The 25426-nt window shown below is 41.3% G+C and overlaps 2 protein-coding genes across 4 annotated transcripts in view; one reads left to right on the top strand and one right to left on the bottom strand.

Annotated features, from left to right (window-relative positions):
* LOC128638133 (gastrula zinc finger protein XlCGF66.1) overlaps window positions 1-13404 on the bottom strand; it is a 72330-nt gene extending 58926 nt beyond the window's left edge. The window contains exons 1-2 of the mRNA XM_053689996.1: window positions 13306-13404; window positions 77-179 (exon numbers count right to left, since the gene is read on the bottom strand). Of these exons, the coding sequence (XP_053545971.1) occupies window positions 77-154 (78 nt within the window). The 5' untranslated portion in view covers window positions 155-179; window positions 13306-13404. The remainder of the gene's footprint in view (window positions 1-76; window positions 180-13305) is intronic.
* A 116-nt stretch (window positions 13405-13520) lies between these two features.
* LOC128638243 (gastrula zinc finger protein XlCGF26.1-like) overlaps window positions 13521-25426 on the top strand; it is a 61269-nt gene continuing 49363 nt past the window's right edge. The window contains exon 1 of one of the 3 annotated variants that reach the window (XM_053690098.1): window positions 13521-13575. In XM_053690098.1, the coding sequence (XP_053546073.1) occupies window positions 13565-13575 (11 nt within the window). In that variant the 5' untranslated portion in view covers window positions 13521-13564. Of the gene's footprint in view, window positions 13675-25426 lie in introns of all 3 variants that reach the window. The other 2 variants (XM_053690099.1, XM_053690097.1) reach the window with 2 other exon arrangements.

The raw sequence follows: 25426 nt of genomic DNA, 5'->3' as shown, positions 1-25426 counted from the left end.
CTTGGCTCACTCGTTATGCCTGAGGATTTCTTGTCTCACCGTAATCAGCACTAAGCACAACATCAGCAGCTCTCACCTCTCCCGTCAGCAGGTAGATGATCTCCAGGGCGTGATCCAGGATCCGCTCATTCATTTTCTTCTCAGTGATCATCATATGCAAGATGTTTCCAGGGCAAAACCTGCAGAATGAGGCACATGACACAGTATGAGATATAGACGCCTATGGTGAGACGCAGAAGATATGTGCAGTGAGTGATACATATTGCACCAGCAACTCTGAACTGCAATACACAGTATATATCAGTAATTAAGTGCCGCATTACATAAGGTCTGCACACACAATAAATGTTTATATATGCACAGTATATATCAGTAATTAAAATGCGGCATTACAAAAGGTCTGCACACCCAATAAATGTTTATATATGCACAGTATATATCAGTAATTAAGTGCCACATTACATAATGTCTGCACACACAATAAATGTTTATATATGCACAGTATATATCAGTAATTACAGTAAGTGCTGCATTACATAAGGTCTGCACACACACAATAAATGTTTATATATGCACAGTATATATCAGTAATTACAGTAAGTGCTGTATTACATAAGGTCTGCACACACACAATAAATGTTTATATATGCACAGTATATATCAGTAATTATAGTAAGTGCTGTATTACATAAGGTCTGCACACACAATAAATGTTTATATATGCACAGTATATATCAGTAATTACAGTAAGTGCTGCATTACAAAAGGTCTGCACACACAATAAATGTTTATATATGCACAGTATATATCACTAATTAAGTGCTGCATTACATAAGGTCTACACACACAATTACTGATATATACTGTGCATATATAAACATTTATTAAGTGCTGCATTACGTAAGGTCTGCACACAAAATAAATGTTTATATATGCACAGTATATATCAGTAATTAAGTGCTGCATTACATAAGGTCTGCACACACAATAAATGTTTATATATGCACAGTATATATCAGTAATTAAGTGCTGCATTACATAAGGTCTGCACACACAATTACTGATATATACTGTGCATATATAAACATTTATTAAGTGCTGCATTACGTAAGGTCTGCACACAAAATAAATGTTTATATATGCACAGTATATATCAGTAATTAAGTGCTGCATTACATAAGGTCTGCACACACAATAAATGTTTATATATGTACAGTATATATCAGTAATTAAGTGCTGCATTACATAAGGTCTGCACACACAATAAATGTTTATATATGTACAGTATATATCAGTAATTAAGTGCCGCATTACATAAGGTCTGCACACACAATAAAGGTTTATATATGCACAGTATATATCAGTAATTAAGTGCTACATTACATAAGGTCTGCGCAAACAATAAATGTTTATATATGCACAGTATATATCAGTAATTAAGTGCTACATTACATAAGGTCTGCACACACGATAACTGTTTATATATGCACAGTATATATCAGTAATTAAGCGCTGCATTACTAAAGGTCTGCACACACAATAAATGTTTATATATGCACAGTATATATCAGTAATTACAGTAAGTGCTGTATTACATAAGGTCTGCACACACAATAAATGTTTATATATGCACAGAATATATCAGTAATTAAGTGCTACATTACATAAGGTCTGCACACACAATAAATGTTTATATATGCACAGTATATATCAGTAATTAAGTGCTGCATTACATAAGGTCTGCACACACAATAAATGTTTATATATGCACAGTATATATATCAGTAATTAAGTGCTGCATTACATAAGGTCTGCACACACAATAAATGTTTATATATGTACAGTATATATCGGTAATTAAGTGTTGTATTACATAAGGTCTGCACACACAATAAATGTTTATATATGCACAGTATGTATCAGTAATTAAGTGCTGTATTACATAAGGTCTGCACACACAATAAATGTTTATATATGCACAGTATATATCAGTAATTAAGTGCCGCATTACATAAGGTCTGCACACACAATAAATGTTTATATATGCACAGTATATATCAGTAATTAAGTGCCGCATTACATAAGGTCTGCACACACAATAAAGGTTTATATATGCACAGTATATATCAGTAATTATATGTCACATTACATAAGGTCTGCACACACAATAAATGTCTATATATGCACAGTATATATCAGTAATTAAGTGCTGCGTTACATAAGGTCTGCACACACAATAAATGTTTATATATGCACAGTATATATCAGTAATTAAGTGCTGCATTACATAAGGTCTGCACACACACACACAATAAATGTTTATATATGCACAGTATATATATCAGTAATTATAGTAAGTGCTGTATTACATAAGGTCTGCACACGCAATAAATGTTTATATATGCACAGTATATATCAGTAATTACAGTAAGTGCTGTATTACATAAGGTCTGCACACACACAATAAATGTTTATATATGCACAGTATATATCAGTAATTACAGTAAGTGCTGTATTACATAAGGTCTGTACACACAATAAATGTTTATATATGCACAGTATATATCACTAATTAAGTGCTGCATTACATAAGGTCTACACACACACAATAAATGTTTATATATGCACAGTATATATCAGTAATTAAGTGCTGCATTACGTAAGGTCTGCACACAAAATAAATGTTTATATATGCACAGTATATATCAGTAATTAAGGTCTGCATTACATAAGGTCTGCACACACAATAAATGTTTATATATGTACAGTATATATCAGTAATTAAGTGCCGCATTACATAAGGTCTGCACACACAATAAAGGTTTATATATGCACAGTATATATCAGTAATTAAGTGCTACATTACATAAGGTCTGCGCAAACAATAAATGTTTATATATGCACAGTATATATCAGTAATTAAGTGCTACATTACATAAGGTCTGCACACACGATAACTGTTTATATATGCACAGTATATATCAGTAATTAAGTGCTGCATTACAAAAGGTCTGCACACACAATACATGTTTATATATGCATAGTATATATAGAAACATAGATATTGACGGCAGATAAGAGCCATAGGCCCAGCAAGTCTGCCCGACCTTACCTAACAGTATAAACTTATCTAGTTCGTAGGATAGCCCTATGCTTGTCCCATGCATTTTTAAAGTCCCCCACAGTGTTTGTTGCTACTACCTCTTGAGGAAGTTTATTCCATAAATCAATCACTCTTTCTGTAAAGAAGTGCTTCCTCAAATTACTTCTGAATCTACTACCCTTTAGCTTGAGCTCATGACCCCTTGTTCTTGAATTTTCCATTTTATGTAAAATACCCACAGCCTCAGTTTTACTAAACCCTTTAATGCACTTGAAAGTTGCTATCATATCACCTCTTTCCCTTCTCTCCTCTAAGCTATACATATTTAGGTCATTGAGCCTATCCTGGTAAGTTTTATTTTTTAGACCATGTACCATTTTGGTAGCCCTCCTTTGCACAGATTCAAGTTTGTTAATATCCTTCTGAAGATATGGTCTCCAGAACTGCACACAATACTCAAGATGAGGCCTAACTAATGATCTATAAAGTGGCATAAGAACCTTACTATTTCTGCTGCAAATACCTCTACCAATACATCCAAGCATTCTGCTAGCCTTACTCGCTGCATTACTACATTGTTTACTAAGTTTTAAATCATCTGAAATAATAATTCCCAAGTCCTGTTTCTCGTCTGTAACAGTCAGTAAAGTGTCATTGAGTCTGTAATTAACATTTGGATTTTTCTTCCCTAAATGCATTATTTTACACTTTGCTGTGTTAAACTTTAGACCCCAGTCATTTGTCCAATCCTCCAATTGTTGTATATCACTTCTCATTTTGTCTACCCCCCCTGGAACATCCACTCTGTTGCAAATTTTTGTATCATCTGCAAAGAGACATACTTTCCCCTGTAGCCCTTTGCTGATATCGCAGATAAATATGTTAAACAAAACAGGCCCCAGAACTGACCCCTGAGGAACACCACTAGTAACAGCCCCCTCTGCTGAATGAACTCCATTTACTAAGACACTTTGTTTTCTGTCCTTAAGCCAGCATTCCACCCAGTTCACAATTTTTGAATCTAGACCAAGGAGATATAGTTTGTGAATAAGTTTATTGTGTGGGACGGTGTCAAATGCTTTGCTGAAATCTAGATATGCTACATCAACTGCTCCTCCCTTGTCTAATACTTTTGTTACATAATCAAAGAAGTCAATTAGATTAGTCTGACATAATCTCCCTGAAGTAAAACCATGCTGATTTTGGTCCTCTAAATTGTTTGTCTTTATGTAAGTCATAATTCTTTCTTTTAAGAGGCTTTCCATTAATTTCCCTACTACTGGACATTTAGCTCTGCTTCTTAGCAAAGAGATCAAACTACAAAAGGATTAAATACATAAGGATATTTGAGTTATTTCAGGAGTTATTCAGGGTTATTCAGGCTTATTCAGTAGAAAATAATACTTATATTTTTCTTATTGTTAAAGTGTTGCATAGTTTAAAATGTCTCAGATACAGTGCAATGGGTGTTTTGCACTTTTTAATCGTTCTACTTTTTGGAGATTTAGGGGCTGTCCTGTTTGTAAGCAGTTTTCCCTCTTAAGGGAGGAAATAGCTAAACTTCAAGCTAAGGTAAGTAACATACCTGTTACCTCTACAAAGCTGCCTCAGAAAGAAGCCCCTCTACCCCAGAGATCAGCAAGGAGAGGCAGATGGATCACTGTAGGCTCTGGAAGAATTAGAACAGTAGACCAGAAGCATTGCCCACAACCTCTGCCATTGCAAAACTCCTATGCTGCTCTTGCCGAATACACTTGTGATGAGGAGATTGCTGTTTCTGAGCCCTCTGAAGCTGTAACAGGTAATTTAAATCTATTGGCACCTGATTCTCCAGGTAACATAACACAGGAAAGAACTGCAGATGTGTTTTTGAGAAAAAGACTGTTAGTGGGTGACTCTATTTTGAGGAATGTGTATTTAGGTGAAAGTAAAGGAGAAACAAGGGAGGTTAGATGTCTTCCAGGAGCTACTGCTCACAGGGATAGGAATCGTATTTTGAGAATTGTTAAGGCAGCAGGAAAGGGAAGTGAGTTGGATGTGATTGTTCATTTAGGAACAAATGATCTGGCTAGTAATCATGTTGCTGCTGTTCAGAAAGAGTTTTGTGACCTAGGTAATCATTTAGAGACTGTGGTATCAACTCTATCATTTTCTGCTATTTTACCTGTGTATGACCAGGAAGCAGGAAAGATGGAGCGGATAACAACATTTAATTCTTGGTTAGATAAGTGGTGCAGGGAACGAGGATTTGGTTTTATTGGCCATTATAGCTCTGTTTGGAAAGATACTAGGTTATTTAGGAGAGATGGCTTGCATTTGGATGCTAAAGGAACAGAGTATCTGGGAGAGGAGTTCAAATACTTTATTAGAAATCATTTAAACTAATAAAGGGGGGTAGCATTAATATATCCACCTGCCCCCCACAGCATGCCAAAACTGTTAGTCCAAGTAACAATTCTAGAAATTCTAGTAGAAAAATTATTCGTGCCATGAGCACAAATGCTCGCAGCTTAGGAAATAAATTACCTGAACTCATTTCAATAATGACTAGGGACAACTTGGATTTAGTAGCTATAACAGAAACATGGTACAATGATTTGCATGACTGGGACATAGTCATACCTGGATACAGGTTATTTAAAAAGAACAGAGTAGGAAAGAAAGGTGGAGGAGTTGCTTTGTATGTAAATGAAAATATAAAGGTTACTGAAATTGTAGGAACAAATGATGAGGTGGAAAGTATTTGGGTGACTTTGGAAATTGGAGATAAAAATGTTTTTAGAATAGGGGTTGTATATAGGCCTCCATTGCAGGATGAAAAACTGGACAATCTGTTATTAGATGAAATAACCAAAATGACCATGAAGGGTAAGGTTATAGTACTGGGGGACTTTAATTTGCCAGATATAGACTGGAAGATTCCTTCTGCTAGATCGGCTAGAAGCAGGTATATTCTTGAATCTCTGCTAGGGGAATCACTTGAACAATTAGTCAAGGAACCAACTCGTAAGGAAGCTATATTAGATCTAATACTTACAAACAGTGATACAGTTTCAGATGTGTCTGTAGGTGAGAACTTAGGATCCAGTGATCATCAATCTGTTTGGTTTAGTATTCATGTTCAGGAACTGAACACCCAGACTAAAACAAAAGTTTTAGACTTTAGGACGGCAGATTTTTCATTAATGGGAGAATACCTAAAAAACTATTTAAAGGGGAAAAATCTTATTACAGGGGTTCAAGAACAGTGGGAATTTGTGAAAGGTGCCATTTTAGATGCAACCGCACACTGTATTAGACATGTCTGTAAAAGTAAAAGAAAGCGGAAACCAATTTGGTTTTCCAAAGAAGTAGCACATGCTGTAAAGACAAAAAAGATAGCTTATAAAAATTACAGACACACACAAGCAGATGATGATATGAAAATATGGAGACTCCAACAAAAAAAGACTAAGCAGTTAATTAGGAAGGTTAAAGCTGATGCAGAAGAGAAGATAGCACAGTCAGTAAAACATGGGGACAAAACATTCTTTAGATATATCAGTGAAAGAAGAAAAAATAAGGTAGGAATAGTAAAATTGAAATCAGTTGATGGTAGAATAATAGAAGGAGATAAGCAGATTGCAGACTGTCTCAATGATTACTTCTGTTCTGTTTTCACTAAAGATTGTGAAGATACAATGTCTACATTAAGGGATGCTATGCAAAATAGAAACAAGCTTAACAGTAATCTTTTTACAGAGGATGAGGTTTTGTTAGCATTATCAAAAATAAATGTTACAAAGGCAGTGGGTCCTGATAATATTCATCCAAGGGTTTTAAAAGAACTTCGTTCAGTGCTAACTGTCCCATTAACTGATCTGTTTAATCAGTCACTATTAACAGGAGCTGTCCTAGATGATTGGAGAATAGCAAATGTAATACCTCTTCATAAAAAGGGCAGTAGAGAAGAATCTGGCAACTACAGGCCAGTTAGTTTAACTTCAGTAGTAGGGAAATTAATGGAAAGCCTCTTAAAGGAAAGAATTATGACTTACATAAAGACAAACAATTTAGAGGACCAAAATCAGCATGGTTTTACTTCAGGGAGATCATGTCAGACTAATCTAATTGACTTCTTTGATTATGTAACAAAAGTATTAGACAAGGGAGGAGCAGTTGATGTAGCATATCTAGATTTCAGCAAAGCATTTGACACCGTCCCACACAATAAACTTATTCACAAACTATATCTCCTTGGTCTAGATTCAAAAATTGTGAACTGGGTGGAATGCTGGCTTAAGGACAGAAAACAAAGTGTCTTAGTAAATGGAGTTCATTCAGCAGAGGGGGCTGTTACTAGTGGTGTTCCTCAGGGGTCAGTTCTGGGGCCTGTTTTGTTTAACATATTTATCTGCGATATCAGCAAAGGGCTACAGGGGAAAGTATGTCTCTTTGCAGATGATACAAAAATTTGCAACAGAGTGGATGTTCCAGGGGGGGTAGACAAAATGAGAAGTGATATACAACAATTGGAGGATTGGACAAACGACTGGGATCTAAAGTTTAACACAGCAAAGTGTAAAATAATGCATTTAGGGAAGAAAAATCCAAATGTTAATTACAGACTCAATGACACTTTACTGACTGTTACAGACGAGGAACAGGACTTGGGAATTATTATTTCAGATGATTTAAAACTTAGTAAACAATGTAGTAATGCAGCGAGTAAGGCTAGCAGAATGCTTGGATGTATTGGTAGAGGTATTTGCAGCAGAAATAGTAAGGTTCTTATGCCACTTTATAGATCATTAGTTAGGCCTCATCTTGAGTATTGTGTGCAGTTCTGGAGGCCATATCTTCAGAAGGATATTAACAAACTTGAATCTGTGCAAAGGAGGGCTACCAAAATGGTACATGGTCTAAAAAATAAAACTTACCAGGATAGGCTCAATGACCTAAATATGTATAGCTTAGAGGAGAGAAGGGAAAGAGGTGATATGATAGCAACTTTCAAGTACATTAAAGGGTTTAGTAAAACTGAGGCTGTGGGTATTTTACATAAAATGGAAAATTCAAGAACAAGGGGTCATGAGCTCAAGCTAAAGGGTAGTAGATTCAGGAGTAATTTGAGGAAGCACTTCTTTACAGAAAGAGTGATTGATTTATGGAATAAACTTCCTCAAGAGGTAGTAGCAACAAACACTGTGGGGGACTTTAAAAATGCATGGGACAAGCATAGGGCTATCCTACGAACTAGATAAGTTTATACTGTTAGGTAAGGTGGGGCAGACTTGCTGGGCCTATGGCTCTTATCTGCCGTCAATATCTATGTTTCTATGTTTCTATGAAGTTAAACTAACTGGCCTGTAGTTGCCAGATTCTTCTCTACTGCCCTTTTTATGAAGGGGTATTACATTTGCTATTCTCCAATCATCTGGGACAGCTCCTGTTAATAGTGACTGATTAAACAGATCAGTTAATGGGACAGTTAGCACTGATCGAAGTTCTTTTAAAACCCTTGGATGAATATTATCAGGACCCACTGCCTTTGTAACATTTATTTTTGATAATGCTAACAAAACCTCATCCTCTGTAAAAAGATTACTGTTAAGCTTGTTTCTATTTTGCGTTGCATCCCTTAATGTAGACATTGTATCTTCACAATCTTTAGTGAAAACAGAACAGAAGTAATCATTGAGACAGTCTGCAATCTGCTTATCTCCTTCTATTATTCTACCATCAACTGATTTCAATTTTACTATTCCTACCTTATTTTTTCTTCTTTCACTGATATATCTAAAGAATGTTTTGTCCCCATGTTTTACTGACTGTGCACAGTATATATCAGTAATTAAGTGCTGCATTACATAAGGTCTACACACACAATAAATGTTTATATATGCACAGTATATATCAGTAATTAAATGTCACATTACATAAGGTCTGCACACACAATAAATGTTTATATATGCACAGTATATATCAGTAATTAAGGTCTGCATTACATAAGGTCTGCACACACAATAAATGTTTATATATGCACAGTATATATCAGTAATTAAGTGCTGCATTACATAAGGTCTGCACACACAATAAATGTTTATATATGCACAGTATATATCAGTAATTATATATCACATTACACAAGGTCTGCACACACAATAAATGTTTATATATGCACAGTATATATCAGTAATTAAGTGCTGCATTACATAAGGTCTGCACACACAATAAATGTTTATTTATGCACAGTATATATCAGTAATTAAGCACTGCATTACTAAAGGTCTGCACACACAATAAATGTTTATATATGCACAGTATATATCAGTAATTACAGTAAGTGCTGCATTACAAAAGGTCTGCACACACAATAAATGTTTATATATGCACAGTATATATCAGTAATTACAGTAAGTGCTGCATTACATAAGGTCTGCACACACAATAAATGTTTATATATGCACAGAATATATCAGTAATTAAGTGCTACATTACATAAGGTCTGCACACATAATAAATGTTTATATATGTACAGTATATATCGATAATTAAGTGTTGTATTACATAAGGTCTGCACACACAATAAATGTTTATATATGCACAGTATGTATCAGTAATTAAGTGCTGTATTACATAAGGTCTGCACACACAATAAATGTTTATATATGCACAGTATATATCAGTAATTAAGTGCTGTATACACAATAAATGTTTATATATGCACAGTATATATCAGTAATTATATGTCACATTACATAAGGTCTGCACACACAATAAATGTTTATATATGCACAGTATATATCAGTAATTAAGTGCTGCATTACATAAGGTCTAAACACACAATAAATGTTTATATATGCACAGTATATATCAGTAATTATATGTCACATTACATAAGGTCTGCACACACAATAAATGTTTATATATGCACAGTATATATCAGTAATTATATGTCACATTATATAAGGTCTGCACACACAATAAATGTTTATATATGCACAGTATGTATCAGTAAATAAGTGCTGAATTACATAAGGTCTGCACACACAATAAATGTCTATATATGCACAGTATATATCAGTAATTAAGTGCCACATTACAAAAGGTCTGCACACACAATACATGTTTATATATGCACGGTATATATCAGTAATTAAGTGCTGCATTACATAAGGTCTGCACACACAATAAATGTTTATATATGCACAGTATATATCAGTAATTAAGTGCAGCATTACATAAGGTCTGCACACACAATAAATGTTTATATATGCACAGTATATATCAGTAATTAAGTGCTACATTACATAAGGCCTGCACACACAATAAATGTTTATATATGCACAGTATATATCAGTAATTAAGTGCCGCATTACATAAGGTCTGCACACACAATAAATGTGTATATAAGGCGTAATGTGCAGAGCATTATATTATTGCACAGTACTAGGTTATTAAAGGGACATTAGTGAGCAGTAATAAGGCAAAATGTGCAGAGCATTATATTATTGCACAGTACTAGGTTATTAAAGGGACGTTAGTGAGTAGTAATACGATGTAATGTGCAGAGCATTATGTTATTTCACTGTACTGGGTTATTAAAGGGATGTTAGTGAGCAGTAATAACCAGGTGTAATGTGCAGAGTATTATGTTATTGCACTGTATAGGGTTATTAAAGGGACATTACTGAGCAGTAATAAGGTGTAATGTGCAGAGCATTATATTATTGCACAGTACTAGGTTATTAAAGGGACATTAGTGAGCAGTAATATGATGTCATGTGCAGAGCATTATGTTATTTCACTGTACTGGGTTATTAAAGGGACATTAGTGAGCAGTAATAACCAGGTGAAATGTGCAGAGCATTATGTTATTGCACTGTACTGGGTTATTAAAGGGACATTAGTGAGCAGAAATAACCAGATGTAATGTGCAGAGCGTTATGTTATTGCACTGTACTGGGTTATTAAAGGGACGTTAGTGAGCAGTAATAACCAGATATTGCACACTGTCTGTACTTAGAGCTGGGAAACTGAGCATATAAATAAATAACAATAGGGCTGAACTCAGGAGCCAATCAGGAGCAGTGGCACATTATTATTACAGTACTATCTCCCCTCACACTCACCTTGCTGCACTCAGGAGCCAATCAGGAGCAGTGGCACATTATTATTACAGTACTACCTCCCCTCACACTCACCTTGCTGCACTCAGGTGCCAATCAGGAGCAGTGGCCCATTATTATTACAGTACTACCTCCCCTCACACTCACCTTGCTGCACTAAGGGGCCAATCAGGAGCAGTGGCACATTATTATTACAGTACTACCTCCCCTCACACTCACCTTGCTGCACTCAGGAGCCAATCAGTAGCAGTGGCACATTATTATTACAGTACTACCTCCCCTCACACTCACCTTGCTGCACTCAGGTGCCAATCAGGAGCAGTGGCACATTATTATTACAGTACTACCTCCCCTCACACTCACCTTGCTGCACTCAGGGGCCAATCAGGAGCAGTGGCACATTATTATTATTACAGTACTACCTCCCCTCACACTCACCTTGCTGCACTCAGGAACCAATCAGGAGCAGTGGCACATTATTATTACAGTACTATCTCCCCTCACACTCACCTTGCTGCACTCAGGAGCCAATCAGGAGCAGTGGTACATTATTATTACAGTACTACCTCCCCTCACACTCACCTTGCTGCACTCAGGGGCCAATCAGGAGCAGTGGCACATTATTATTACAGTACTACCTCCCCTCACACTCACCTTGCTGCACTCAGGGGCCAATCAGGAGCAGTGGCACATTATTATTACAGTACTACCTCCCCTCACACTCACCTTGCTGCACTCAGGGGCCAATCAGGAGCAGTGGCACATTATTATTACAGTACTACCTCCCCTCACACTCACCTTGCTGCACTCAGGTGCCAATCAGGAGCAGTGGCACATTATTATTACAGTACTACCTCCCCTCACACTCACCTTGCTGCACTCAGGTGCCAATCAGGAGCAGTGGCACATTATTATTACAGTACTACCTCCCCTCACACTCACCTTGCTGCACTCAGGGGCCAATCAGGAGCAGTGGCACATTATTATAGTAATACCTCCCCCCACACTCACCTTGCTGCACTCAGGAGCCAATCAGTAGCAGTGGCACATTATTATTACAGTACTACCTCCCCTCACACTCACCTTGCTGCACTCAGGGGCCAATCAGGAGCAGTGGCACATTATTATTACAGTACTACCTCCCCTCACACTCACCTTGCTGCACTCAGGAGCCAATCAGGAGCAGTGGCACATTATTATTACAGTACTATCTCCCCTCACACTCACCTTGCTGCACTCAGGAGCCAATCAGGAGCAGTGGCACATTATTATTACAGTACTACCTCCCCTCACACTCACCTTGCTGCACTCAGGAGCCAATCAGGAGCAGTGGCACATTATTATTACAGTACTACCTCCCCTCACACTCACCTTGCTGCACTCAGGAGCCAATCAGGAGCAGTGGCACATTATTATTACAGTACTATCTCCCCTCACACTCACCTTGCTGCACTCAGGGGCCAATCAGGAGCAGTGGCACATTATTATTACAGTACTACCTCCCCTCACACTCACCTTGCTGCACTCAGGGGCCAATCAGGAGCAGTGGCACATTATTATTACAGTACTACCTCCCCTCACACTCACCTTGCTGCACTCAGGGGCCAATCAGGAGCAGTGGCACATTATTATTACAGTACTATCTCCCCTCACACTCACCTTGCTGCACTCAGGGGCCAATCAGGAGCAGTGGCACATTATTATTACAGTACTACCTCCCCTCACACTCACCTTGCTGCACTCAGGAGCCAATCAGGAGCAGTGGCACATTATTATTACAGTACTATCTCCCCTCACACTCACCTTGCTGCACTCAGGGGCCAATCAGGAGCAGTGGCACATTATTATTACAGTACTACCTCCCCTCACACTCACCTTGCTGCACTCAGGGGCCAATCAGGAGCAGTGGCACATTATTATTACAGTACTACCTCCCCTCACACTCACCTTGCTGCACTCAGGAGCCAATCAGGAGCAGTGGCACATTATTATTACAGTACTATCTCCCCTCACACTCACCTTGCTGCACTCAGTGGCCAATCAGGAGCAGTGGCACATTATTATTACAGTAATACCTCCCCCCACACTCACCTTGCTGCACTAACACACGGGCAGAAGACAGAGCTGCTGTAGTCACCTTGTTACGGCCATACTGACTGAGGGCGGAAATAGCAGCAAAGTTTACGGAACTTCTTCACTCACCACCGTGCGGAACTACAGTTCCCATAAGCCTCCTCTTCACTAACGTCATTCGTCAAACAGCAGCCAATCAGCGCTAGGAGGGCGTGTCTGGCTTACAGCCCAGCCGTGTAACCACAACACTGACTGAAGCGATTTGCCCACAACCAAAATGGTAGATCCGTAAGTGCCGTTAGACTATAATATACCTCAGCAGCGGCACACGGATCCCTTATTGTGCACCCAGGCGCATATGTGTGTGAAATGGCAGTGGAATGCTGGGTAATGTGCTGACTGCGCGGGGGAGGGGCGTGTGAGGGAGACAGATGAATGCTGGATAATACTCATAGTGCATGGGAGGGGCTTATGTATAGACTGTGAGGAGGAGAGGGGAATGCTGGGTAATATAAGAGTGCAGTGAGAGGGGAATGCTGGGTAATATTCTGAAAGTGCAGTGAGAGATGAATGCTGGGTAATATACTAACACAGTGCAGTGAGAGGGGAATGCTGGGTAATGTGCAGTGACAGGGGAATGCTGGATAATATACTAGCACAGTGCAGTGACAGGGGAATGCTGGGTAATATACTAACAGTGCAGTGACAGGGGAATGCTGGGTAATATACTAGCACAGTGCAGTAAGGGGTATGCTGGGTAATGAAAGTTCAGTGACAGGGGTAGGGTTGCCACCTCAGCCATGTTTTCCTGCAAACTTATGAGTTACACATGCTGCAGGGTGTGCAGGGAGGAACATGTATTGTGTTTCTGGACAGCACTATTCATGTTCCTCCCTGCACACCCTGCAGCATGTGTAACATATAAGTGTTCTGTATTTTAAGGGACAGGTGGCAACCCTAGACAGGGGAATGCTGGGTAATATACTAACAGTGCAGTGACAGGGGAATGCTGGGTAATAAACTGACAATGCAGTGAGAGGGGAATGGTGTGTGATATACTGACACTCCGACAGTGCAGTGAGATGGAGATGCTGGGTAATGACAGTGCAGTTAAAAGGGTATGCTGGGTAATGACAGTGCAGTAAATGGGTAATGCTGGGTAATATGATGACAGTGCAGTGAGACGGGTATGCTGGGTAATGACAGTGCAGTAAGAGGGGAATGCTGGGTAATATACTGACAGTTCCGTGATAGGGGAATGCTGGGTAATATACTGACAGTTCAGTGATAGGGGAATGCTGGGTAATATACTGAAAGTGCAATGAGAGGGGTATGCTGGTTAATGACAGTGCAGTAAGAGGGGTATGCTGGGTAATGACAACGCAGTTAGAGGGGTATGCTGGGTAATAAAAGTGCAGTGACAGGGGAATGCTGGGTAATATACTAACAGTGCAGTGACAGGGGAATGCTGGGTAATACACTGACAGTGCAGTGAGAGGGGAATGTTGTGTGATATACTGACACTCCCACAGTGTAGTGAGATGGAGATGCTGGGTAATGACAGTGCAGTTAGAGGGGTATGCTGGGTAATGAAAGTGTAGTGAGAGGGGAAAGCTGGGTAATATGACAGTGTAGTGAGAGGGGTATGCTGGGTAATGACAGTGCAGTAAGAGGGGAATGCTAGGTAATATACTGACAGTGCAGAAAGACGGGAATGCTGGGTAATATACTGACAGTTCAGTGATAGGGGAATGATGGGTAATATACTGACAGTTCAGTGATAGGGGAATGATGGGTAATATACTGAAAGTGCAGTGAGAGGTGTATTCTGGTTAATGATAGTGCAGTAAGAGGGGTATGCTGGGTAATGACAACGCAGTTAGAGGGATATGCTGGGTAATGAAAGTGCAGTGAGAGGGGAATGCTGGGTAATATACTGACAGTGCAGTTAGAGGGGAATGCTGGGTAATATAATGACAGTGCAGTAAGAGGGGTATGCTGGGTAATGACAGTGCAGTTAGAGGGGAATGCTGGGCAATAGACTGAAAGTGCAGTGAGAGGGGAATGCTGGGTAATATATGACAGTTGAGTGAGAGGGGAATGCTGGGTAATATACTGACAGTTCAGTGAGAGGGTAATGCTGGGTAATATACTGATAGTTGAGTGAGAGGGGAATGCTGGGTAATATACTGACAGTTCAGTGATAGGGGAATGCTGGGTAATATACTGACAGTTGAGTGAGAGGGGAATGCTGGGTAATATACTGACAGTGCAGTGAGAGGGGAATGCTGGGCAATATATTGACAGTTCAGTGAGAGGGGGATTCTGGGTAATATATTGACAGTGCAGTGAAAGGGGAATCCTGGGTAATATAATGACAGTTGAGTGAGAGGGGAATGCTGGGTATTATACTGACAGAGCAGTGAGAGGGTAATGCTAGGTAATATACTGACAGTTCAGTGAGAGGGGGATGCTGGGTAATATATTGACAGTGCAGTGAAAGGGGAATCCTGGGTAATATAATGACAGTTGAGTGAGAGGGGAATGCTGGGTATTATACTGACAGAGCAGTGAGAGGGTAATGCTGGGTAATATACTTACAGTTCAGTGAGAGGGGGATGCTGGGTAATATACTGACAGTGCAGTGAAAAGGGAATGCTGGGTAATATTCTGACAGTGCAGTGAGAGGGGAATGCTGGGTGTTATACTGACAGAGCAGTGAGAGGGTAATGCTGGGTAATATACTGACAGTTCAGTGATAGGGGAATGCTGGGTAATATACTGACAGTTGAGTGAACGGGAAATGCTGGGTAATATACTGACAGTTCAGTGATAGGGGAATGCTGGGTAATATACTGACAGTTTAGTGAGAGGGGAATGCTGGGTAATATACTGACAGTGTAGTGAAAAGGGAATGCTGGGTAATATTCTGACAGTGCAGTCAGAGGGGAATGCTGGGTGTTATACTGACAGAGCAGTGAGAGGGTAATGCTGGGTAATATACTGACAGTTGAGTGAACGGGAAATGCTGGGTAATATACTGACAGTTCAGTGATAGGGGAATGCTGGGTAATATACTGAAAGTACAGTGAGAGGGGAATGCTGGGTAATATACTGAAAGTACAGTGAGAGGGGAATGCTGGGTAATATATGACAGTTCAGTGAGAGGGTTATGCTGGGTAATATACTGACAGTTGAGTGAGAGTGGAATGCTTGGTAATATACTGACAGTTCAGTGATAGGGGAATGCTGGGTAATATACTGACAGTTGATTGAGAGGGGAATGCTGGGTAATATACTGACAGTTCAGTGAGAGGGGGATGCTGGGTAATATATTGACAGTGCAGTGAAAGGGGAATCCTGGGTAATATAATGACAGTTGAGTGAGAGGGTTAATGCTGGGTAATTATACTGACAGAGCAGTGAGAGGGTAATGCTGGGTAATATACTGACAGTTCAGTGATAGGGGAATGCTGGGTAATATACTGACAGTTGAGTGAACGGGAAATGCTGGGTAATATACTGACAGTTCAGTGATAGGGGAATGCTGGGTAATATACTGACAGTTGAGTGAACGGCAAATGCTGGTCAATATACTGACATTTCAGTGATAGGGGAATGCTGGGCAATATACTGACAGTTCAGTGAAAGGGGAAAGCTGGGTAATGACAGTGCAGTGAGAGGGGGATGCTGGGTAATACAATGACTGTGCAGTGAGAGGGGGATGCTGGGTATTATAGTGACAAGCCATTTATTTTGCTAGCAGTAGGAATACTTGTGTAGTCAGGGGCTTATGTATAGACTGTGAGGAGGAGAGGGGAATGATGGGTAATATAATGACAGTGCAGTGAGAGGGGAATGCTGGGTATTATACTGACAGAGCAGTGAGAGTGTAATGCCTGGTAATATACTGACAGTGCAGTGAGAGGGTAATGCCTGGTAATATACTGACAGTGCAGTGAGAGGGGAATGCTGGGTAATATAATGACAGTGCAGTGAGAGGGGTATGCTGGGTAATGACAGTGCAGTAAGAGGGGAATGCTAGGTAATATACTGACAGTGCAGAAAGACGGGAATGCTGGGTAATATACTGACAGTTCAGTGATAGGGGAATGATGGGTAATATACTGACAGTTCAGTGATAGGGGAATGATGGGTAATATACTGAAAGTGCAGTGAGAGGTGTTTGCTGGTTAATGACAGTGCAGTAAGAGGGGTATGCTGGGTAATGACAACGCAGTTAGAGGGATATGCTGGGTAATGAAAGTGCACTGAGAGGGGAATGCTGGGTAATATACTGACAGTGCAGTTAGAGGGGAATGCTGGGTAATATAATGACAGTGCAGTAAGAGGGGTATGCTGGGTAATGACAGTGCAGTTAGAGGGGAATGCTGGGCAATATACTGAAGTGCAGTGAGAGGGGAATGCTGGGTAATATATGACAGTTGAGTGAGAGGGGAATGCTGGGTAATATACTGACAGTTCAGTGAGAGGGTTATGCTGGGTAATATACTGACAGTTGAGTGAGAGGGGAATGCTGGGTAATATACTGACAGTTCAGTGATAGGGGAATGCTGGGTAATATACTGACAGTTGAGTGAGAGGGGAATGCTGGGTAATATACTGACAGTGCAGTGAGAGGGGAATGCTGGGCAATATATTGACAGTTCAGTGAGAGGGGGATGCTGGGTAATATATTGACAGTGCAGTGAAAGGGGAATCCTGGGTAATATAATGACAGTTGAGTGAGAGGGGAATGCTGGGTATTATACTGACAGAGCAGTGAGAGGGTAATGCTGGGTAATATACTGACAGTTCAGTGAGAGGGGATGCTGGGTAATATACTGACAGTGCAGTGAAAAGGGAATGCTGGGTAATATTCTGACAGTGCAGTGAAAGGGGAATGCTGGGTGTTATACTGACAGAGCAGTGAGAGGGTAATGCTGGGTAATATACTGACAGTTCAGTGATAGGGGAATGCTGGGTAATATACTGACAGTTGAGTGAACGGGAAATGCTGGGTAATATACTGACAGTTCAGTGATAGGGGAATGCTGGGTAATATACTGACAGTTCAGTGAAAGGGGAAAGCTGGGTAATGACAGTGCAGTGAGAGGGGGATGCTGGGTAATACAATGACTGTGCAGTGAGAGGGGGATGCTGGGTAATATACTGACAAGCCATTTATTTTGCTAGCAGTAGGAATACTTGTGTAGTCAAGGGCTTATGTATAGACTGTGAGGAGGAGAGGGGAATGATGGGTAATATAATGACAGTTCAGTGAGAGGGGAATGCTGGGTATTATACTGACAGAGCAGTGAGAGGGTAATGCCTGGTAATATACTGACAGTGCAGTGAGAGGGGAATGCTGGGTAATATAATGACAGTGCAGTGAGAGGGGAATGTTGGGTAATATACTGACAGTGCAGTGAGAGGGGAATGCTGGGTATTATAGTGACAAGCCATTTATTTTGCTAGCAGTAGGAATACTCGTGTAGTCAGGAGCTTATGTATAGACTGTGAGGAAGAGAGGGGAATGCTGGGTAATATAATGACAGTGCAGTGAGACGGGAATGCTGGGTAATATACTGACAGTGCAGGGAGACTGGAATGCTAGGTAATATACTGACAGTTCAGTGAGGGGGGAATGCTGGGTAATATACTGACAGTGCAGTGAGAGGGTTATGCTGGGTAATATACTGACAGTTCAGTGAGGGGGGAATGCTGGGTAATACAATGACAGTGCAGTGAGAGGGGAATGCTGGGTAATATAATGATAGTGCAGTGAGAGGGGGATGCTGGGTAATATACTGACAAGCCATTTATTTGGCTAGCAGTAGGAATACTTGTGTTGTCAGGGGCTTATGTATAGACTGTGAAGAGGAGAGGGGAATGCTGGGTAATATAAGGACAGTGCAGTGAGAGGGGAATGCTGGGTAATATACTGACAGTGCAGTGAGAGGGGCATGCTAGGTAATATACTGACAGTGCAGTGAGAGGGGAATGCTGGGTAATATAAGGACAGTGCAGTGAGAGGGGAATGCTGGGTAATATACTGACAGTGCAGTGAGAGGGGCATGCTAGGTAATATACTGACAGTGCAGTGAGAGGGGAATGCTGGGTAATATACTGACAGTTCAGTGATAGGGGAATGTGGGGTAATATATGACAGTTGAGTGAGAGGGGAATGCTGGGTAATATACTGACAGTTCAGTGATAGGGGAATGCTGGGTAATATACTGACAGTTGAGAGAGCGGAATGCTGGGTAATATACTGACAGTGCAGCGAGAGGGGAATTCTGGGCAATATACTGACAGTTCAGTGAGAGGGGGATGCTGGGTAATATACTGACAGTGCAGTGAAAGGGGAATGCTGGGTAATATACTGACAGTTGAGTGAGAGGGGAATGCTGGGTATTATACTGACAGAGCAGTGAGAGGGTAATGCTGCGTAATATACTGACAGTTCAGTGAGAGGGGGATGCTGGGTAATATACTGACAGTGCAGTGAAAGGGGAATGCTGGGTAATATTCTGACAGTGCAGTGAGAGGGGAATGCTGGGTGTTATACTGACAGAGCAGTAAGAGGGTAATGCTGGGTAATATACTGACAGTTCAGTAATAGGGGAATTCTGGGTAATATACTGACAGTTCAGTGAAAGGGGAAAGCTGGGTAATGACAGTGCAGTGAGAGGGGGATGCTGGGTAATACAATGACTGTGCAGTGAGAGGGGAATGCTGGGTATTATACTGACAAGCCATTTATTTTGCTAGCAGTAGAAATACTTGTGTAGTCAGGGGCTTATTTATAGACTGTGAGGAAGAGAGGGGAATGCTGGGTAATATAATGACAGTGTAGTGAGACGGGAATGCTGGGTAATATACTGACAGTGCAGAGAGACTGGAATGCTGGGTAATATATTGACAGTGCAGAGAGACTGGAATGCTGGGTAAAATACTGACAGTTCAGTGAGGGGGGAATGCTGGGTAATATACTGACAGTGCAGTGAGAGGGTTATGCTGGGTAATATACTGACAGTTCAGTGAAAGGGGAAAGCTGGGTAATGACAGTGCAGTGAGAGGGGGATGCTGGGTAATACAATGACTGTGCAGTGAGAGGGGAATGCTGGGTATTATACTGACAAGCCATTTATTTTGCTAGCAGTAGGAATACTTGTGTAGTCAGGGGCTTATTTATAGACTGTGAGGAAGAGAGGGGAATGCTGGGTAATATAATGACAGTGTAGTGAGACGGGAATGCTGGGTAATATACTGACAGTGCAGAGAGACTGGAATGCTGGGTAATATATTGACAGTGCAGAGAGACTGGAATGCTGGGTAATATACTGACAGTTCAGTGAGGGGGGAATGCTGGGTAATATACTGACAGTGCAGTGAGAGGGTTATGCTGGGTAATATACTGACAGTTCAGTGAGGGGGGAATGCTGGGTAATACAATGACAGTGCAGTGAGAGGGGAATGCTGGGTAATATAATGACAGTGCAGTGAGAGGGGAATGCTGGGTAATATAATGATAGTGCAGTGAGAGGGGGATGCTGGGTAATATACTGTCAAGCCATTTATTTGGCTAGCAGTAGGACTACGGGCTTATGTATGGACTGTGAAGAGGAGAGGGGAATGCTGGGTAATACAATGACAGTGCAGTGAGAGGGGAATGCTGGATAATATAAGGACAGTGCAGTGAGAGGGGAATGCTGGGTAATATACTGACAGTGCAGAGAGACAGGAATGCTAGGTAATATACTGACAGTGCAGAGAGACTGGAATGCTTGGTAATACAATGACAGTGTAGTGAGAGGGGGATGCTGGGTATTATACTGATAAGCCATTTATTTTGCTAGCAGTAGGAATACTTGTGTAGTCAGGGGATTATGTATAGACTGTGAGGAGGAGAGGGGAATCCTGGGTAATACAATGACAGTGCAGTGAGAGGGGGATGCTGGGTAATATACTGACAAGCCATTTATTTTGCTAGCAGTAGGATTACTTGTGTAGTCAGGGGATTATGTATAGACTGTGAGGAGGAGAGGGGAATGCTGGGTAAAATGACAGTGCAGTGAGAGGGCAATGCTGGGTAATATACTGACAGTGCAGTGAAAGGGGAATGCTGGGTAATATACTGACAGTGCAGTGAGAGGATAATGCTGGGTAATATACTGACAGTGCAGTGAGACGGGATGCTGGGTATTATACTGACAGAGCAGTGAGAGGGTAATGCTGGGTAATATACTGACAGTGCAGTGAGAGGGGATGCTGGGTAATATACTGACAGTGCAGAGAGACAGAAGTGCTCGGTAATATACTGACAGTGCAGTGAGAGGGGATGCTGGGTAATATAATGACAGTGTAGTGAGAGGGGAATGCTGGGTAATATACTGACAGTTCAGCAAGGGGGGAATGCTGGGTATTATACGGACAGTGCAGTGAGGGGCGAATTCTAGGTAATATACTGACTGTTCAGTGAAAGGGGAATGCTGGGCAATATAATGACAGAGCAGTCAGAGGGGGATGCTGGGTAATACAATGACTGTGCAGTTAGAGGGGGATGCTGGGTATTATACTGACAAGCCATTTATTTTGCTAGCAGTAGGAATACTTGTGTAGTCCGGGACTTATTTATAGACTGTGAGGAGGAGAGGGAAATCCTGGGTAATACAATGACAGTGCAGTGAGAGGAGAATGCTGGGTATTATAATGACAGCGCAGTGAGAGGGGGATGCTGGGTATTATAGTGATAAGCCATTTATTTTGCTAGCAGTAGGAATACTTGTGTAGTCAGGGGCTTATGTATAGACTGTGAGGAAGAGAGGGGAATGCTGGGTAATATAAGGACAGTGCAGTGAGAGGGGAATGCTGGGTAATATAAAGACAGTGCATCGAGAGGGGGATGCTGGGTAATTGAATGACAGCACAGTGAGAGGGAAATGCTAAGTTATATAATGACAGTGCAGTGAGAGGGGGATGCTGGGTAATTTAATGACAGCGCAGTGAGAGGGGAATGCTGGGTATTATAATGACAGTGCAGTGAAAGGGTAATGCTGGGTAATAGAATGACAGTGCTGTGAGAGGGGATTCTGGGTAATATAATGACAGTGCAGTGAGACGGGAATGCTGGGTAATATACTGACAGTGCAGAGAGACTGGAATGCTGGGTAATATACTGACAGTTCAGTGAGGGGGGAATGCTGGGTAATATAATGACAGTGCAGTGAGAGGGGAATGTTGGGTAATATAATGACAGTGCAGTGAGAGGGAAATGCTGGGTAATATAATGATAGTGCAGTGAGAGGGGGATGCTGGGTAATACAATGACAGTGCAGTGAGAGGGGAATGTTGGGTAATATGCTGACAGTTCAGTGAGAGGGGAATGCTGGATAATATAAGGACAGTGCAGTGAGAGGGGAATGCTGGGTAATATACTGACAGTGCAGAGAGACAGGAATGCTAGGTAATATACTGACAGTGCAGAGAGACAGGAATGCTTGGTAATACAATGACAGTGTAGTGAGAGGGGGATGCTGGGTATTATACTGATAAGCCATTTATTTTGCTAGCAGTAGGAATACTTGTGTAGTCAGGGGATTATGTATAGACTGTGAGGAGGAGAGGGGAATGCTGGGTAATACAATGACAGTGCAGTGAGAGGGGGATGCTGGGTAATATACTGACAAGCCATTTATTTTGCTAGCAGTAGGATTACTTGTGTAGTCAGGGGATTATGTATAGTCTGTGAGGAGGAGAGGGGAATGCTGGGTAATATAATGACAGTGCAGTGAGAGGTCAATGCTGGGTTATATACTGACAGTGCAGTGAAAGGGGAATGCTGGGTAATATACTGACAGTGCAGTGAGAGGATAATGCTGGGTAATATACTGACAGTGCAGTGAGACGGGATGCTGGGTATTATACTGACAGAGCAGTGAGAGGGTAATGCTGGGTAATATACTGACAGTGCAGTGAGAGGGGATGCTGGGTAATATACTGACAGTGCAGAGAGACAGAAATGCTCGGTAATATACTGACAGTGCAGTGAGAGGGGATGCTGGGTAATATAATGACAGTGTAGTGAGAGGGGAATGCTGGGTAATATACTGACAGTTCAGCAAGGGGGAAATGCTGGGTATTATACGGACAGTGCAGTGAGGGGGGAATTCTAGGTAATATACTGACTGTTCAGTGAAAGGGGAATGCTGGGCAATATAATGACAGTGCAGTCAGAGGGGGATGCTTGGTAATACAATGACTGTGCAGTTAGAGGGGGATGCTGGGTATTATACTGACAAGCCATTTATTTTGCTAGCAGTAGGAATACTTGTGTAGTCCGGGACTTATTTATAGACTGTGAGGAGGAGAGGGAAATCCTGGGTAATACAATGACAGTGCAGTGAGAGGGGAATGCTGGGTATTATAATGACAGCGCAGTGAGAGGGGGATGCTGGGTATTATAGTGATAAGCCATTTATTTTGCTAGCAGTAGGAATACTTGTGTAGTCAGGGGCTTATGTATAGACTGTGAGGAAGAGAGGGGAATGCTGGGCAATATAAGGACAGTGCAGTGAGAGGGGAATGCTGGGTAATATAAAGACAGTGCATCGAGAGGGGGATGCTGGGTAATTGAATGACAGCACAGTGAGAGGGGAATGCTAAGTTATATAATGACAGTGCAGTGAGAGGGGGATGCTGGGTAATTTAATGACAGCGCAGTGAGAGGGGAATGCTGGGTATTATAATGACAGTGCAGTGAGAGGGTAATGCTGGGTAATAGAATGACAGTGCTGTGAGAGGGGATTCTGGGTAATATAATGACAGTGCAGTGAGACGGGAATGCTGGGTAATATACTGACAGTGCAGAGAGACTGGAATGCTGGGTAATATACTGACAGTTCAGTGAGGGGGGAATGCTGGGTAATATAATGACAGTGCAGTGAGAGGGGAATGTTGGGTAATATAATGACAGTGCAGTGAGAGGGGAATGCTGGGTAATATAATGATAGTGCAGTGAGAGGGGGATGCTGGGTAATACAATGACAGTGCAGTGAGAGGGGAATGTTGGGTAATATGCTGACAGTTCAGTGAGGGGGGAATGCTGGGTAATATAATGACAGTGCAGTGAGAGGGGAATGCTGGGTAATATAATGATAGTGCAGTGAGAGGGGGATGTTGGGTAATACAATGACAGTGCAGTGAGAGGGGAATGTTGGGTAATATAATGACAGTGCAGTGAGAGGGGAATGCTGGGTAATATAATTATAGTGCAGTGAGAGGGGGATGCTGGGTAATACAATGACAGTGCAGTGAGAGGGGAATGTTGGGTAATATAATGACAGTGCAGTGAGAGGGGAATGCTGGGTAATATAATGACAGTGCAGTGAGAGGGGAATGCTGGGTAATATACTGACAGTGCAGTGAGAGGGGAATGCTGGGTATTATAGTGACAAGAGATTTATTTTGCTAGCAGTAGGAATACTTGTGTAGTCAGGGGCTTATGTATAGACTGTGAGGAGGAGAGGGGAATGCTGGGTAATATAATGACAGTGCAGTGAGAGGGGAATGCTGTGTATTATACTGACAGAGCAGTGAGAGGGTAATGCTGGGTAATATACTGACAGTTCAGTTATGGGGAATGCTGGGTAATATACTGACAGTTGAGTTAACGGGAAATGCTGGGTAATATAATGACAGAGCAGTGAGAGGGTAATGCTGGGTAATATACTGACAGTTGAGTGAGAGGGGAATGCTGGGTATTATACTGACAGAGCAGTGAAAGGGGAATGCTGGGTAATATACTGACAGTGCAGTGAGAGGGGAATGCTGGGTATTATAGTGACAGTGCAGTGAGAGGGGAATGCTGGGTGTTATACTGACAGAGCAGTAAGAGGGTAATGCTGGGTAATATACTGACAGTTCAGTGATAGGGGAATGCTGGGTAATATACTGACAGTTGAGTGAAAGGGGAAAGCTGGGTAATGACAGTGCAGTGAGAGGGGGATGCTGGGTAATACAATGACTGTGCAGTGAGAGGGGGATGCTGGGTATTATACTGATAAGCCATTTATTTTGCTAGCAGTAGGAATACTTGTGTAGTCAGGGGCTTATGTATAGACTGTGAGGAGGACAG

This window comes from Bombina bombina, chromosome 8, assembly GCF_027579735.1.
Source record: "Bombina bombina isolate aBomBom1 chromosome 8, aBomBom1.pri, whole genome shotgun sequence".
Lineage (NCBI taxonomy): Eukaryota > Metazoa > Chordata > Amphibia > Anura > Bombinatoridae > Bombina > Bombina bombina.
The sequence above is the reverse complement of the archived record's forward strand: the minus strand, read 5'-3'. Positions and strand labels throughout refer to the sequence as shown.